The sequence below is a fragment of the Sinocyclocheilus grahami genome, unplaced genomic scaffold, assembly GCF_001515645.1.
Source record: "Sinocyclocheilus grahami isolate Dianchi unplaced genomic scaffold, SAMN03320097.WGS_v1.1 scaffold740.1, whole genome shotgun sequence".
NCBI classification, from domain to species: domain Eukaryota; kingdom Metazoa; phylum Chordata; class Actinopteri; order Cypriniformes; family Cyprinidae; genus Sinocyclocheilus; species Sinocyclocheilus grahami.
In genome coordinates this window covers 654,890-671,867 of record NW_015505919.1, presented here as the reverse complement: position 1 = coordinate 671,867, position 16,978 = coordinate 654,890, and the positions used below count along the sequence as shown (strand labels likewise).

Here is a 16,978-nt window from a genome sequence, read left to right as displayed (position 1 = left end):
TTATTTTTCATTCTTGTTCTGTTCTGAATACTGTTAAATTTAAAATATTTGTTGTAGAGTGAGGCTGTATTTTAATATACATATAAATGACATAAATTAATGTAGCCTAATTGTTTGCAATTACAAGGTTAAAGGGTGTTTTTGGAGTAAGATCAATCCTCTTTTTGGCCGGTTTTCGTTTCTCCATGTCGTAAACTCTAGGGGTGAGGCTTCTAAACCAGGGTGTTTTTAGGGGCGTGATATTCAAATGACGATTGTTTTTTTCCGCCACATTTATCAACGTGCGATCATTCGTACGATGAGGTTAGCGGCATACGAATATTTCATGAATCACACATGAACTCTGTCTTAAGTTGATTTGTGCGCACGGATCTGCGCTCGTTTCTACGTTAGATTGATAAATGAAGGCCCCGTGTCTTTTTTCTCATTCTCTCTTCTCCAGTTACACAGCTGCTGTTGTAGCCATTAAAGGGTTAGTTCACCCAAAAATGAAAATTAGCTTGTGTTTTACTTACCCTCGAAGCATCCTAGGTGTATATGACTTTCTTCTTTCAGACGAATCCAGTCAGAGTTATATTAAAAATTGTCCTGGCTATTCCAAGCTCTATCATTGCAGTCAGCGGGTGTTGCAGTTGAACAGTCCACAAGTCGTCAAATAAAGCTCACGCATTCATAATAAAACGTGCCGCAGACGGCTCCGGGGGATGAATAAAGGCCCCCTGTAGAGAATCCATGTGTTTTTTAAAGAAAAAAATCCATATTTCAAACGTAATAAACACTTTTCTCTCATTTCCGCTGACTGTCATACACTGAAGCAGTTCCGCCGGATGATGCAGCACGTATGCGCAGCGCACGCGCCTCTGAGGTATGCTAGTATCGCAAGTTTGTTTATAGGAGCAAAGGAACCAAAGTGTCCTTACTTTAGCAAAGGAAAGCCAGTCTCCTCTTGGTTTATATCGAAAACCTCCGTAATTTTTCTTAGCAAATCCTCTGTTTGTACTTCTAATTCATGACCGGCATTTTGTTTTGTTCTCTCTCCGCATTCGTCACTAATCACGCAATACCGACGTCATCCGCCAGAACTGCTTCAGTGCATGACAGTCAGCAGAAGTGAGAGAAAAGTGTTTATTATGTTTTAAATATGGATATTTTTCTTTAAAAAACACATGGATTTGCAACAGGGGTGCCTTTATCATCCCCCGGAGCCGTCTGCGGCACGTTTTATTATGAATGCGTGAGCCTTATTTGACGACTTGTGGACTGTTCAACTGCAACACCCGCTGACTGCAATGATAGAGCTTGGAATAGCCAAGACAATTTTTAATATAACTCCGACTGGATTCGTCTGAAAGAAGAACGTCATATACACCTAGGATGCTTCAAAGTTATGTAAAACACAAGCTAATTTTCATTTTTGGGTGAACTAAACCTTTAAAATAGTTTAGTTTCGTTTTTAATGGCAACGTGGTTATATTTATTTTCGTTTCTTTATTAAGTTAATTTATACATGTTTGGAACATTTTTTTTGTTTGTTAAATTTAAATGTTTGCTTTTTAAAGTAACGACCAAGTGGCCAGCGGCAGACAGTGAGTTAATCATAGCCTATGTTTGATCAATTTAGCCTTCTCAAAACATCACCACTTGACTAAAATATAATCTATATGTAAAATATCACAATGTTAGTTTAAACTGTTAACCTAGATAAATGTTTGCTATTAGGCAAGTATCCAATCATTTGTGTGGAGAGTGGAAGCTAAAGCGCGCTCTGCAGAAATTGGAGTTGCCAGCGCGATCACTTGCATTTGTTTCTTAAAACAGTGGAAACAACTGTCATTTTTGCTTATAAAGGTAGGAGTAATACATCATTCGGGACTGTTAAGGGTCTACTTTTATTTGTGTGCACTCACAATATCAGCATACGTAGTGATTTTTTAGAGAACAAACTGCGCTTTCTGCTGTCTCGGTCTTGAGCAGAAGCTCTTCACAAAAATGAACCGAAACAGAATATTCTATTTCCCCTAGCCCTGACACATTAATCATGGTAATTACTTATGATTATGAATTACGGCAAAAATACACACAAAATGACCAACCTGTTGATTGTCCTCATAAGCACTGTTGGTTTTTTCTTAAGTGAATGTAAACCGTTGCGAAAGAGAAAAGTTTTCAAAACGTTTAACTGAGTTAAATAAATGATAACATACAGTGATGTGATATGTTCTCTGTGTGGAGTAACGTCTGGCGCAGTTGCAGCTTGTACTTATTACTAAAACAAGAAAGCAAACAATAGCACTAATAGTCATTAATTTTAGTTGTGATAATTTGAACTAATTTTTATTCTTGTAAAGTAATGGAAAATTAGGTTATGTGAATATTGTCTCAAAAGTCATGGAAATTTATAAGTAAAAAAAGTGTACGAACCCTGTATTAAGACCTGGAAATAAAAATGAAAACTAAATAAATTAAAGTTAAATAGAAAATGTAAAAAAGATAAAGGACCATTTAAATTATTAATAAAAAACTATAATGATATATAAATAAAAATCACCCTGGTCTGATTTTTATTCTTGTAAAGTAATGGAAAATTAGGTTATGTGAATATTGTCTCAAAAGTCATGGAAATTTATAAGTAAAAAAGTGTACGAACCCTGTATTAAGACCTGGAAATAAAAATGAAAACTAAATAAATTAAAGTTAAATAGAAAATGTAGAAAAGATAAAGGACCATTTCAATTATTAATAAAAAACTATAATGATATATAAATAAAAATCACCCTGGTCTGAAAGGAAGAGTGGGTCTGTTATGAGTAGAAAGGAATTACAGTGAAATGATGATTATGGACGTCTCGCCCTACTTCCCTTTTGATTAATTTTGCAACATAATGAAATAATTGTGTGTAAAACAGTTCAGTAGTTCGTCTTTTTTTTGCAGACAAAGTAAGAGATGCTGGTATGTTTTGTTCCTGAAATACATCCCACCAAACAAAGTGCATGCTGTCATAGCTGATGGGGTAAAAATATCATCTTTTAACATGTAATAATTATCCTTTAGGCCTCATGGGACTTTTCGAGAAAAGACGATTCAGGAAGTTCCTTGTGTTTGTTGCCAACTTTGATGAAAATGACCCAAAGACCTTGGAGGGAGTGGACCCCAAAAAGACCACCATGCGAGATGTGTACAAAAAGTTCGACCTCGGGCAGGATGTTGTCGACTTCACCGGTCACGCTCTCGCACTCTACCGCACAGATGAGTGAGTCAAAACCTAGTCTACTTTTTGGAGGAAGTTCAACTTAAAGACTGATGTCGCAGGCTTGTTTGCTAAACCTGTTTGTGTTGTCTATCTGTCCAGCTACCTGGATCAGCCCTGCATGGAGACGATAAACAGGATTAAGTTGTACAGCGAGTCTTTGGCGAGGTATGGAAAGAGTCCATATCTGTACCCTCTCTATGGCCTAGGAGAGCTGCCCCAAGGCTTCGCCAGGTGAGTTTCCCCAACCATTCCTCTGCTACTAACATTCACATCATTTTAAACCTGTCTGTGTGTAGTGTGCTTAGATTGCAGTACTCTGTAAATACACTAGCAGTATATTTTTGTCACTCACAGATTAAGTGCCATTTATGGAGGAACCTACATGCTGAACAAGCCCATTGAGGAGATTATTATAGAGAACGGCAAAGTGGTGGGCGTCAAATCTGAGGGAGAGGTGAGTTTCTGTTGCAAGCTGTGTGAAATCTGATTTGTCCTTAAAATGTGCTGTGACTTTAATGCTGTTTATTCTTCACGGTTAGATCGCTCGCTGCAAGCAGCTGATTTGCGACCCCAGCTATATCATGGACCGAGTCAACAAGGTGGGTCAGGTGATCCGGGTCATCTGCATCATGAGCCACCCCATCAAGAACACCAGCGATGCCAACTCCTGCCAGATCATCATCCCTCAAAACCAGGTCAACAGGAAGCACGGTTAGTTTGACAGGAAGCCACAGCACTTGCATATTCAGTGGGCTCTTACCTTATTTTAATCTCATATTTTATACTTGGTGTATTTTAGGGTTGGCAGTAACAAATTGAAATGACAGGATTTTTGATACCAAATTTATTTCCGTAATAAATGCTCTTGAACAGTTTTTTTTTTTTTTTGAAGTTAAATTTATAAATAATTTAAATATGAATAGAAAGTAATGGCATGTAGCTTTCCAATATTTTAATAAAAAATTCAAATTTGTCCAAGTCATTTATTTTTTACATTCATAAAAGACCTAATACACTTATCTGAGATAGTCATGTATCAGTTTTTTGCCACCTGTTTACATTTTATATAATTGACATAATAATAATAATATTATAATAATTTTATATATACACTGCCATTCAAAAGTTTGAGGTCATTTAGACTTTAGGAAATTAATACTTTTATTTAGCAAGGAAACATTAAATTGGTTTAAAAGTAACAGTAAAGACATTTACAAAATATGTTACAAATGATTTCTGTTATGTTCTTTTTAAGAAAAGAATCCTAAAAAAAATCATAATTTCCACAAAAATATTAATATTTCATCACTGATAATAGATGTTTCTTGATCACCAAATTTACATTTTATAATGATTTTTGAAGAATCATGTGACACTGGAGTAATGGCTGCTTACAATTCAGCTTTGTCATCGCAGGATTAAATTACATTTGTAAAATACATTCAAATACAAATGCTGTTTTAAATGGTAATAATATTTCACAATATTCCTGTTTTTACTGTAGTTTTGATTAAATAAATGTAGCCTTGGTGAGCATTGAATTTTTCAAAAGCATTCAAAATATTACCGACCCCAAACTTATAAAAGGTACATTATTGTACATTAAAACCATCTCTTCCTTTTAGATATCTATGTGTGCATGATCTCTTACGCACACAATGTGGCAGCCCAGGGTAAATACATAGCCATAGTCAGCACCACTGTGGAGACCAGCGACCCTGAGAAAGAGATCAAACCAGCCCTGGACCTTTTGGAACCGGTTGAGCAGAAGTACGTTTGTGTGCACTTGTGACTTACTTTGACATGCGTGCAATCGGATAAATAAGATAATTTTGTGCTATATGTGACCTTCCTGCAGACTTGTGAGCATCAGTGATCAGTATGCGCCAACCGATGTGGGATCTGACAGCCAGGTGAGCGTTTACATTGTGCTCACTTGATATACAAGAGTGACTACAGTACTAAGTTTGTTTTTATCTGCACCCAGATCTTTGTCTCTCGCTCCTATGATGCCACGACCCACTTCGAGACGACCTGCGATGATATCAAAGACATCTACAAGCGAATGACGGGCACAGAGTTTGACTTTGCCGAAATGGAACGCAAGAAGAATGACATCTTCGGAGACTGTGCTGACCAGTAAACTAGCTCCAGCTGCTCTTGAATCAGATATTCAGACGATCATAATCTTAACATTTAAAAAAAACAAAAGAAAAAAAAAGGCAACCAAACTGGGTGAGCTGGCTATCCAAGCGTATGTTTTGCCCTTAATGGAATTTCATGTAAACCGTTATACAAATTTAGCATTTTTGGGGGGGCGGAGAAGGGGAGAAGGTTCTGCCAGTCTGCTTTTTATAATCAGGAAACGAGATCCATTTTGCACTGATTGTTTATCAACGCCCTGTAATCGGTTTCCATCATGTGATCTTTAGCTCAACCTGCTTAGACATGGGATGTGAAAAGTCCAGAGATGCCAAATAAGATGTATTCAAGTGATATGAAGAAATGCATATTTTTTAAAATGTACTGGTGTTAGCTGTCAAGGGGAGGGGGATCGGGTTTTGCAAAATTGCGAAATGATCTGTTTTGAGTTTGGCCAGGTTTAACAGCACACGTTTTTATTTTGAAAAGAAACTATCTACTTCTAAGATAACTTCCAGGGATTAATCATTATTCTTTTTTCCTACAAATTACAACTGGTGCTTAAACTAGTATCCTGAATATTTAGTTATCAATATTTATCCAATTTCCTTGCGTTTACAGATCGAAGGGAAGTATCAAGCACACACAGTGTAGATAATCTTTTATGTAATCCGTGTCCAACCACACAGTATTCGTTTTGCAATATGCTCATATGATTTGACATAACCGACCCCCTATTAGCTGTAAATTGTGCTGCTTGTCGGAAGGGCCAGGGTTTCTTTCAGCTTTGCCTTGCATCTCTTTTCTGATGGGTTATGCGTGATTCTAAGGCTACTACATGGAGGTTATCACACGTCAGTGGGAAAAGCTGCTTAACTGTAAGTCTGGAATCTGCTTGTCTAGTGTGTGTTAGGGAGCTCTTCTTCTCCTTCACCTCAGAGCAGAGAGGAGCAGGCAGTGTCGCCTCAACGGCTCTGATGTGTTAGCAAGGACCAAAATGTCTATGGCAGTATTGACATGACCAGGGCCCTGTGCAAAATGTCACCAATGTTTTAAAGAAAACAGCAAACGCTGAACGAATGGGGCTCAAATGATTTCTGTACTGCAAAGTAAAAATGTTAACTTGTGGAAAATTGACTTTGTGTTTTTATTTATTAACTATCTAGTTTCACTAACAATTATTTTTAAATGTTAAATATGAATGATAATCCATATTTTATAAACAAAAATATTTATGATGATTTTTTTATTTATTATTCTTGTTATTGTGTGGCCTGCATGTTTACATCACAAAAACAAAGCAGTTAAATGTAATTTTGTAAAGTGGTATTAAATGTATATCACAAGTGCTTCGTTAATATGAAAGTTATATTTGGACATTCAAGAAGTTTATTAATAAACAATTAATGCCAGTTTATGGTAGTGGGCGCTGTGGAGGAACTACATCTCCCAGAATCCTTTGCGTATTTGCCGTATTCAATCCGTAGTGTCGCAAATCATAAACCGCACAGGCGGCTTCTCTAAATATAAAACAAGTTTACTTTATCAGCACGTTGGTCGCATGCTATATGAGTAATATTTGTTAAATGTCAAGTAGATTTAATAAATTATGGAACTCACCGCTGCCAGATCAACGTTTTATGGTGACATCGGTGAGTATTTGTCTAATATCAATGCATTTTATGCTTAACAGACTCCTGTCTGCAATTGCTTAACATTGCTGTGTACTAGACGGGGGGAATATATTTCCCATTAGATCTACTCCCACTTAACACGAAATAAATGACTGCATTTGTAGGTCACTGGGCTGACCGCACACCGGTACATGAGGCTGCGTCTCTAGGTCGAGCTCTGCAGTTAAAACAGCTGATAGAAGCAGGAGCATCAGTTAATATCGTGTCTGTGGATAACTTCACCCCTCTGCATGATGCCTGCATCCAAGCCCATCCAAAGTGTGTTCAAATCCTGCTGGAGGCTGGAGCTCAGGTGGGTCACGGCACAAGGTATATTTTAATTAGTTACTTTTGAGTTATGTTCTTATTCGCGTATGCTTAGCTTTTATCCAAAGTGACTTACAGTGTTGGGGAGTAACTAGTTACATGTAACGGCGTTACGTAATTAAATGACAAAATAAGTGCAACTAATTAGTTAGTTACTGAGAAAAAAATGTGTAATTAAATTAGTTATTTATGAAAATAATAACGATTACAATCTGAATACTTATTGTATTAATATTTACTATATTTTTTATGATTTAAAATCTGTATTTAACTTCAGAACGATCTCAAAGTAAAAAGTGGTGCTAAATTCTGATTTTGTGGTGGATGTACTTTAAAATGAAATGATTATAGTCTTAATTCTAGAGATGAAGGATTTTGAAAGTTAGTTTGATTGCTTCTATTGTCCTCATTTGTAAGTCGCTTTGGAAAGCGTCTACTAAATGTAAATGTAAATTGAAAAAAATAATCAAATGTATTCAACGTTACTTTAATAAAGTAATTGAAATACCTAGACTACTTATTACATTTTAAATAGGGTAACTTGCAATCTGTAATCTAGCCTATTACATTTCCAAAATAAACTTCCCAACAATGGTGACTTACAATAAAGGAGTGTAAGCAAATCATCATAGAGACTACAATATTAGAGAAGATGGGAGGAATAACAAGGCACTGAAAAATGAAATTAATAAATAACAAACATCCCACCCTGCAAAACTCATTCATTACTAGTCTAAGGTATAAACTATATTCGCCATTGAAAACTGTGTGTGTAGGTGGATGTGCGCACCATCCATGGCAGTACTCCTCTCTGTCACGCCTGTGCGGCTGGCAGCATAGACAGTGTCAAGCTGCTGGTGGATCATGGAGCGTCCGTCAACCCTTCCCTGACCGCCCTCACGGCTTCACCCCTCCATGAGGCCTGCATACGAGGTGAGATAGCCAGGAGAGGGAATGCTTTGTGTTTAGATTGTTTGTGTTTTCTCATGATCTCTGTGCAGGTAGCCCAGACTGTGTGAAGCTTATGATAGACAAGGGAGCGCTGCTGGAGGCCTTTGACATTTACTTCGGGACGCCGTTACATGCTGCTTGTGCTAAAGCTCACTTAGACTGTGCCCTGCTGCTGCTCAATGCAGGTGAGGCACTTTTTTATAGGTGTAGTTTATATATTTTATTTTGCACTGCTATGTATTATTCTGCTTTATTATTTTTTCATACTTTCAAAGGTGCAAAGGTGAATGCCACCAAGTTCCATGAGACAGCACTGCATCATGCGGCGAGGGCCGAGAGCGTGGACCTGGTGGAGCTGCTGGTGGAGTTTGGTGGAAATGTCAACATAAGTGATAACTTGGGTCACAAACCTAGAGACTATACAAAACCTGAATCTTCTGCCAATCTCTGTCTGCTGCACTATGAGAGTATGTTACAGTCTGCATAGGTGCTATACAGTATATTATGAGGCCTCTCCGAATGATTTCATCTGCTGTTCTGTTTTTCTGCAGGTAACCCTCTGTCTCTGCAGCAGCTGTGCCGTATCGTCCTGAGGACTGTGTTGGGTACTAGAGCTCTGGAGCTGATCCCTAAACTGGACATTTCACAGCGCATCATTGATTACCTCATTTATAAATCATACATTTATAAATAAGTTCCCTAGAGTCTTATTTTCAGGTTTAGAAACCTTTACTGGACTGCAGTTTATATAGTCTTACATTTGTAAGTCAATTAATTTAATGTTTGACAACCAGAAAGTGTCCAAATACTTTTTGTCTAAAAGGTATTGTTTTATAATTTAAACTTATCAAACTTTTCTTGCTTGAAAATACTTTGTGATATACTTTATTAAAATAAATGCCATTGGTTTTCAATCAGGAAGTCCTGAAAGCACTTTAGGGGGTCTGTTGAGAAGATATATAAAGCATATAGCACTTAACTTTTTGTGATATGTTTAACTATTTAACTCATAAAAATGTCTGTCTATTAAGCGTTATGTATTGTTAATATTCTTAATTAAAGCTACTGTAATGTGCTATCTGGTATGCCATGTCCCTGGGTCTGTAAAGGTTGAAAGCTCTTGATTTAATGCACTCGCATTCCTACATTTGTCCAAATGTATCCAGTCATTATTTTTGTATTTTTTTTTTATATATGTGTGTGTGTGTATGTATATATATATATATATATATATACACACACACACACACACATATACTGTGTGAGTGTATATATTTATTTATTTAGTCATTTATTAGACACTTAGACACTTAGCGACTTACAAATGAGGACAACAGAAGCAATCAATTATAGTATTAAAACAACTAAAATATATATATATATATATATACATACACACAACATATATATACACACACACACACACACACACACACATTATTATATATAATATTATTGACCCCAGTACATTCGCAGTAAACTACAACTCCCAGCATTCACGGCAACACGTCATAACTAGAACCTAAACAGAACAGACCACGTGATGCATACACCGCATTTCTAAACACAGCAGACTTTAGTTAGCGACAGTGTTTGGTTTAAATTTCTCTACCATTTTACTAAAGCAGAGATGGAAGTGGAAACGGCACGACCTTATTTTTTCGGGGACATCGGTAAGTCCACGCGTATTTGCCGCTGTGTCCGTACTGCAGCGACGTGCCGCCCTATTTTGATTATCATATTTCACACCATAGTGCTCTTCTTAATGCCGTGCAACTGTAGTCAACAACCAATGTTTAATATAGCCTTATAAATATGTCATATAGCCAACCATGATAATATATAAACTATACAAATAATAAACATTAACGCATCAATAGCTCATGTACATTTTTTACTATATTACATGATTTATGAGACATGACACAACTTTGTCTTTTTTTTTTTTTTACTCGAAGGCTTAAATGACCAATATATTATGCCTAATAATTCATTTTTATCGCATATGCTAAAATGATTACCATAGATTACCATCTGTTGTGGCTGACTCCTGTGGTTATGGTTTTACTGTGTGTTAGGTTTCTGGGCAGAGAGGACAGAGGTTCATAAGGCTGCGTATCAGGGTCAGGTGTCAGAGCTGCAGAGTTTGATCCAGAGTGGAGCTTCAGTGAATATTGTGGCTGTGGACTCCATCACTCCCCTCCACGAGGCAGCTGCTCGCGGACAGACGCAGTGTGTGAGACTGCTGCTGGACGCAGGGGCTCAGGTGCCAGTCACACACATACTGTTCTTAAAAAGGCCCTGACTTTGGCTTTGAAATGGGTTTTTGTGTTGCAGGTTGATGCAAGGAACGTGGACGGCAGCACTCCACTGTGTGAAGCGTGCTCTATCGGGAACTTTGAGTGTGTGAGGCTTCTTTTGGAGTATGGAGCAAAAGTCAACCCCATGCTTACCTCTCGCACCACCTCTCCTCTACATGAGGCCTGCATGGGAGGTGTGCTGGTTTGGGGTACACTCACTGTAGAAGTGTACTTTATTTTATTGTTTTAGTTCAATTTCATTTTATTTGTTGATTTAAAATGTATAGTTATCTAATTATCAGAAAATGTTATAATAGAATTTGTTGACTTTTTGTTTTTCTTTAGTACTAAAGAATCTGTAAGGTATTTTTTAATGACCATAATTCATAGAGTATGAGTTATTTTAGTGATGAGTTTATGGTTTTTATTTTATTTTGAAATCACTTTATTTAAAAATATACTAATATACAATGTTAAAAAATAAGTTAGAGAAGGAATTTAAGAGTAAGATTTTTTGGGGACGATTTCTTTATTTTTACATTTTATTTTATTTAAAAATTATTATTTTAAAATATAATCAGTATTAGTATTATCAAAAATGATTTTATATTAGACTTTGTTGATTTGTTTTCTGTAGTTTTACAGAATATCTAAGGTAATTTTATAAATTCATAGAGTATGAATTCCTTTTATGATTATTTTATGTTTACAATTTATTTAAAAAATAAAATTCACTATATATCAATTTTTTAAAATAATTTTACATAGTAATAATTTCTGTAGTATTACAGAAGCTGGTTTGCTTATAGGTAAAAGGTAATTTTGTCATATTAGAGTAAAAATTATTTTTATGATTATTTTGTATTCACATTTTATTGTTTTGTTTTTATTTTAAGAACAATAATTTTAATTATGAAAATTATATTTGGTTTTGTGGTCTTTTGTTTATATAGTATTACAGAATCTGTAAGTTATTTTTTATAAATGCTTAGAGTATGCATTCTTTTGATGATTATTTTATTGTTTTAAAATATAATTGTCAAATTTTCAACAACAACAACAAAAATGTAAATGGTCTTTTATTGACCATTTATAATTTCTGTAGTATTACAGTGGTCTTTTATTTATATAGTATTACAGAATCTGTAAGTTATTTTTTATAAATGCTTAGAGTATGCATTCTTTTGATGATTATTTTATTTTATTGTTTTAAAATATAATTGTCAAATTTTCAACAACAACAACAAAAATGTAAATGGTCTTTTATTGACCATTTATAATTTCTGTAGTATTACAGAATCTGTATGAATTTGATACATTTATAGAGTAAGAATTATTTTGATAAACTGAACTTTTTGAGTGAAATACTTGTCTGTCCATCATATAATATGAGAATATTCTGTTATGCAGGTAATGCAGATTGTGTGAGGTTAGTGATTGCTAAAGGAGCCAGTCTGGAAGCCTATGACCTGTACTACGGTACTCCTCTACATGTGGCATGTGCCAACCGACACCTGGAGTGTGTTAAAGTGCTACTGAATGCAGGTAAACCCGGATTCCATGAACCATGAGATTGTAAAGTACTCTGTCAGCCATGCAAATGCTGAAGAATGTGCCTCTAAAGAAGGTAGTTTAGATCTGAAATCACCAAAGTAAAGCTTTAATCATGAATCATTGTGTGCAGGTGTGCGAGTAAATGCCACTAGGCTACACGAGACGCCCTTACATCATGCTGCCAAGTCCAACAATGTGGATATGATTGAGCTGCTGGTGGAGTTCGGGGCCAACATTTACGCCCGAGACAAATATGACAGGAAGCCAGTCAACTACACAAGGCCAGATACGCCCTCAGCGCACTATCTTCAGCTTTATGAGAGTGAGTTCAAAACAAAACCGCCTTCTAAGGAAATTCAATTACACGACTTAATTTGTATTTTGAAATGGTTTTCATTCGTTATAGGATATGTTATATTGTTTAAATTCATTACTTTATAGGATAGACAGACTGAATGTACAGGATTTTATCAGTGGTGTTGTAGAAATAAAGTATCCTACATTTAATATTCTGCACTGTTTTGGTCTCTTGTCAAATAAAAAATTAATAAACAAATAAAGTTAATATAATTTTTGATGGGGAAAAAAAGATTCAGTTATAAAATATTTTGAAAAGTATCAATTTTGATGTAAAATAAAAAAATAATTGTTTAATATTTTGCACCTTTTTGGTCTCTTGTCAAATAAACAATTAATAAAATATAAAGTTAATATAATTTTTAATGAAAAAATGTAAAGAATTGATGTTTATTTAATGGAAATTAAATGTTTAATATTTTTATAATATGTTTTTAAGTAATTTAAAAGCAAAACAGTGTTTTTATTAAAAGTAATCATCAAAAAAAAAAAATCACAAAAAGTTAATGTAATTTTTTTCTTAATATAAAAAGACAATATAGAAAGTGTCCAGCAGATGGTGCTCTTGGCTTAATGTAAAAGCTGTTGTTTTGTTTATGTGGTATATTGCATTGAATGAGGAAGAATCAGTTCAAAGTTCAGTTTAGTATGTTCTCCATGCTCTCACCAAGATTTAAATGTTCTAAAAAAAAAAAAAAGATGTATCATGTTAATGTTAATTGTTCTGGTTGTAGTGATATGCGGCCACTGTGGTTGTATCTGCAGGAGTGATTCACAGCCAGGTCTGCTGCCTAGGTGCTGCTCAGGATATTTTGGGTGTGATGTTATAAACAATTACATGAAGTTTATGATGATGAGATTAAAAGTTAGATTCTGGCGTAGGTCTGGAATCTATCATTAGTCTCATTCCAAAGGTGCATTCGCGACCCAGTCGAGTCCAAACACAACACGGCAGTGCCCCTCTTCAGAATGTAAACCAGATTCATGCGAAACCGTGGCCTAGGAGCATATAAATATTTTCCTGATACTGACATGTAGAGGCTAAAAATAATAATACGAGAATGCAAACATTTTGATTTTGTGTATTGAATGATATGACAGGAGGTTGTGATCTGAAGCGCTCATATTTTACATTATCAAGCGAGAAGGTTTTATCTCCTGGAATGTTCACTTGTATTAGTTTTTATTTGGTTTCTATGGAAGGCAAAGTCAAAATGTATCAAATGTAGGGTGGCCATACAAAATTGTTGCCACAATTGTCATCACTGCCTCATTTCCATGTTCTTTCTTCTTCTGTAGCTAAATGCAATCTAAATGAATAGTGTTGCATTGAAATGTTATTGAAGTGTTTAATACTGCATTATATTGTGTGTTTTTGCAGGTAACCCTCTTTCTCTGCTGCAGCTGAGCCGTATCGCCCTGAGGACGCTGTTGGGCGCCCGAGCTGTGGATGTGGTGGCCAAATTGGATATTCCCAACCGTATTATCAGTTACCTCTTATACCAATGAACTCTTTCTTTAGAAGTTTTTACCTCAGATGCACAAACACTTGAAGCACTGAAATCTCTCCAAAAATAAATATTAGTTATATTGGCACTTTAGAGCATTAAAGGTGAACTATGTAATTTTTTAAATGTTAAAAATGTATCCAAATTATTATTCTTGCAATTTTGTATTGGCACAGAAATTGCACACTTCACCTTTAAAAGATGTTTGCTTGTAAATGAAAATTCTGTCATTATTAACTCGGTTTCATGACTTTATCCCAATGGGGTCTAGAAGAACCTTTAATCCCCACTGTATGGACAAAAAGCGCGGAGATATTTTTCAAAATACCTTCATAGGGAGTAAATGACAGAATTTTCCATTTTGGGCAGATTGTCCTTTTAAGTAACAGAAGCACAACAGATTACATAAATAGGAAGCACTTCTTAATAGCACTTCTCAGCAGAACAGTCTGGCTTTTGCTGTAAAATATGTTGTCGTAATGTGTCTGAGGTGAATTTAGGACTGATGGAAACCATTATATGTACGCTAAATATTGCCGCAAAGAAAGAGCTGGAGATAGAGACACAAAAAAGAGGAAACGCTTAATCTGGCAGCTGTCTACATTCAGGAACTCCTCTGACCGCTAAATGAAGTCCAGGGAAACTTCAGCAGATTAGTCGCTCAGATGACAGACACTATGCACAACACACAGCATTGCTGGAAATGAGCATGTTATGCTCTCATTAGAGATTCATTAGATTCATAGGAGATCACAGCGGCTTGAACAAGGTGTTATTGCACAGGCCAGAGGGAAACACTGGCATTCGTGTTCTGACATCAAGCACTTTGAGTTATACCACCGTTTTGCCACATTCATTGTCCTTGTTCCGCTGCGGTGACGCCACGGTGACACTGACAGAAACCAGTTTACAGCAGTGTTTTATTGTAGTACTGTTGTATTAGTACACCGGTTGTAATATTTTACAATTCAGGTGAAGGATTTAATATAGTCTGTATGTTTGTTTCCTCATAATTTTTTTTCTGAGTTGAGGAAAAGCTATTAAGACTAAATGAATTTAACTGCTGTAATGTAACTTATTTGAGTTCATCAGAGTATTCTGCAGGAAAATACATCAGGCTGGACTTGATGTGATGCATTACGATTTGATTGGATCATGAAATGTTGGGCTTTCCTTTTTTATGTCTTTTATTAATATAATTGATCCTCAATTTGGACACCTCGGCAAAAATAAAAGTATTTTCAGATGTAAACAAAGTAATATTTTCATGAAAGATAATGATAGCAGTCGTAAACTTACATCGCATGCGCTTATGAATTGCATATGCAGATAAATTACAGCATGCACACTACTGTTTGGGGTCAGTAATGTTTTGTTTTTGAAAGAAATTATTCTTTTATTCAGCAAGGATGCATTAAATTGATAACAATTGTATATATAACAATTATAATTATACAAAATTATATATATTTATATATATATGTGTGTGTGTGTATATATATATATATATATATTAGTGCTGTCAAACGATTAATCGCATCCAAAATAAAAGTTTTTGTTTACTCATATGTGTGTGTACTGTGTATATTTATTATGTATATATAGACACACACATACAGTATATATTTTGAAAATATTTGCATGTATATATTTATATTATATATAAATATATTTAATATATAAACATGAGCTTCAATTTATCATTAGAAAACGGTTTTATTTTAAGCCAGAGTTCAAATGATTTGTTCCAGTGATTCGTTTTATTAATTTCTAAGCTGCCTGTTCAACTGTTCCTTCCCTTAATTAATTGAAAGGGTGTCAGGATTAGTTTTGTGAATTTGGCCCGCAGTGTTCCAAGTTCTCTTTATCCATCTGATCCCTCCACATCCCATGTTCCTCCTCCGGCCTCCTCTTCTAAAGTACAGAATGTTCTATAAATAGCAGCCAGACCAGAAATAGAACGAAGTCCAAGTGCTTGTGTTCTCACTGAGCTGGAGAAATGAGTTCCTCTTCCTGTGCACGTATCCCGAGCCCATGAGCGCTGGATCTGACCTGAAGCTGAGCAGCAGGGAGGGAGGAATGATGTTATTAGGGCACTAACCCTCTTCTGATATCAAGCTTACAGAGACACAACAGCTGCTATTGAAAGAATGCTGCTCTTTTTCTTCACACTCATCTTAAAACAGCCTTTAAAGGATTGTTGTCTTAATTGTTTAAAGCAGATTGTGGAATTCATGGATGCTCTGTACTAGATAACATGCAAGTGTCGGCTGGATTTTTGGTTGGTTATTCCAAGGCATGAATACTTTTCACACAAGCTTAAAGTATTTGGTGCTATAAGGTTTACTGTTATACTGTTCATAAATACCTTGCTTGATGCTCTTTATGTTTATTTAAGGTAATTAAGTCATTGTGAAGTAAATATTTACTGGAAGATTCTGTCTGTTTTATTTGCCCTCCATCAGGATATTCAATGGTAAGCCATAAAACAATTAGCATTCTTCCTCGATGAGAAAACAACTGAACTGACATGGATATTGTTTGAATCCTATTTTAATATGATTCTCTCTGTGATTTTGGTCATTTACGGTGTATACCAGTGATTCACACATACTGATTTTCCTTTTTTATTGTATTTTATTTTTCATAAGCATTCCCACTCATTTCAATGATACTTGCAAAGCTGTTTTATAAATTGTTATCCTAGTGATTCACAATTTAAAATGACCAATATTATTATTATTACACTATTTTATTCACAAGCATTTTCATTTATTCCAATTGCATGGCTGGTTTTATGGATTGTGTATCAGCCGTTCAGATTTTAAAATGAACAATATATTAACATCTAATCTAAAGCTACTAATTAGCCTGTATTTTTGTCCGCCCACAGGCCTATTCCTCAGTGCCATTTC

At 35.4% G+C, this 16,978-nt stretch overlaps 3 protein-coding genes across 3 annotated transcripts in view; all 3 read left to right on the top strand.

The window, feature by feature from the left end:
• The window catches only part of gdi2 (GDP dissociation inhibitor 2), an 18,747-nt gene extending 12,221 nt beyond the window's left edge, over positions 1-6,526 (top strand). Inside the window, exons 6-11 of the mRNA XM_016244986.1 lie at positions 3,351-3,482; positions 3,606-3,705; positions 3,791-3,962; positions 4,877-5,021; positions 5,110-5,164; positions 5,239-6,526. Of these exons, the coding sequence (XP_016100472.1) occupies positions 3,351-3,482; positions 3,606-3,705; positions 3,791-3,962; positions 4,877-5,021; positions 5,110-5,164; positions 5,239-5,394 (760 nt within the window). The 3' untranslated portion in view covers positions 5,395-6,526. The remainder of the gene's footprint in view (positions 1-3,350; positions 3,483-3,605; positions 3,706-3,790; positions 3,963-4,876; positions 5,022-5,109; positions 5,165-5,238) is intronic.
• A 331-nt stretch (positions 6,527-6,857) lies between these two features.
• Positions 6,858-9,135, top strand: asb13a.1 (ankyrin repeat and SOCS box containing 13a, tandem duplicate 1). The gene is made up of 6 exons (XM_016244962.1): positions 6,858-7,045; positions 7,192-7,379; positions 8,170-8,326; positions 8,395-8,529; positions 8,620-8,811; positions 8,896-9,135. The coding sequence occupies exons 1-6, from the start codon at positions 7,003-7,005 to the stop codon at positions 9,036-9,038; spliced, it is 858 nt and encodes a 285-aa protein (XP_016100448.1). The 5' UTR covers positions 6,858-7,002; the 3' UTR covers positions 9,039-9,135.
• Positions 9,136-9,888: 753 nt separating this feature from the next.
• Positions 9,889-15,457, top strand: asb13a.2 (ankyrin repeat and SOCS box containing 13a, tandem duplicate 2). Its single transcript, XM_016244961.1, has 6 exons — positions 9,889-10,017; positions 10,423-10,610; positions 10,682-10,838; positions 12,055-12,189; positions 12,329-12,520; positions 13,937-15,457. The coding sequence occupies exons 1-6, from the start codon at positions 9,975-9,977 to the stop codon at positions 14,062-14,064; spliced, it is 843 nt and encodes a 280-aa protein (XP_016100447.1). The 5' UTR covers positions 9,889-9,974; the 3' UTR covers positions 14,065-15,457.
• The last annotated feature ends 1,521 nt before the right edge of the window (positions 15,458-16,978 follow it).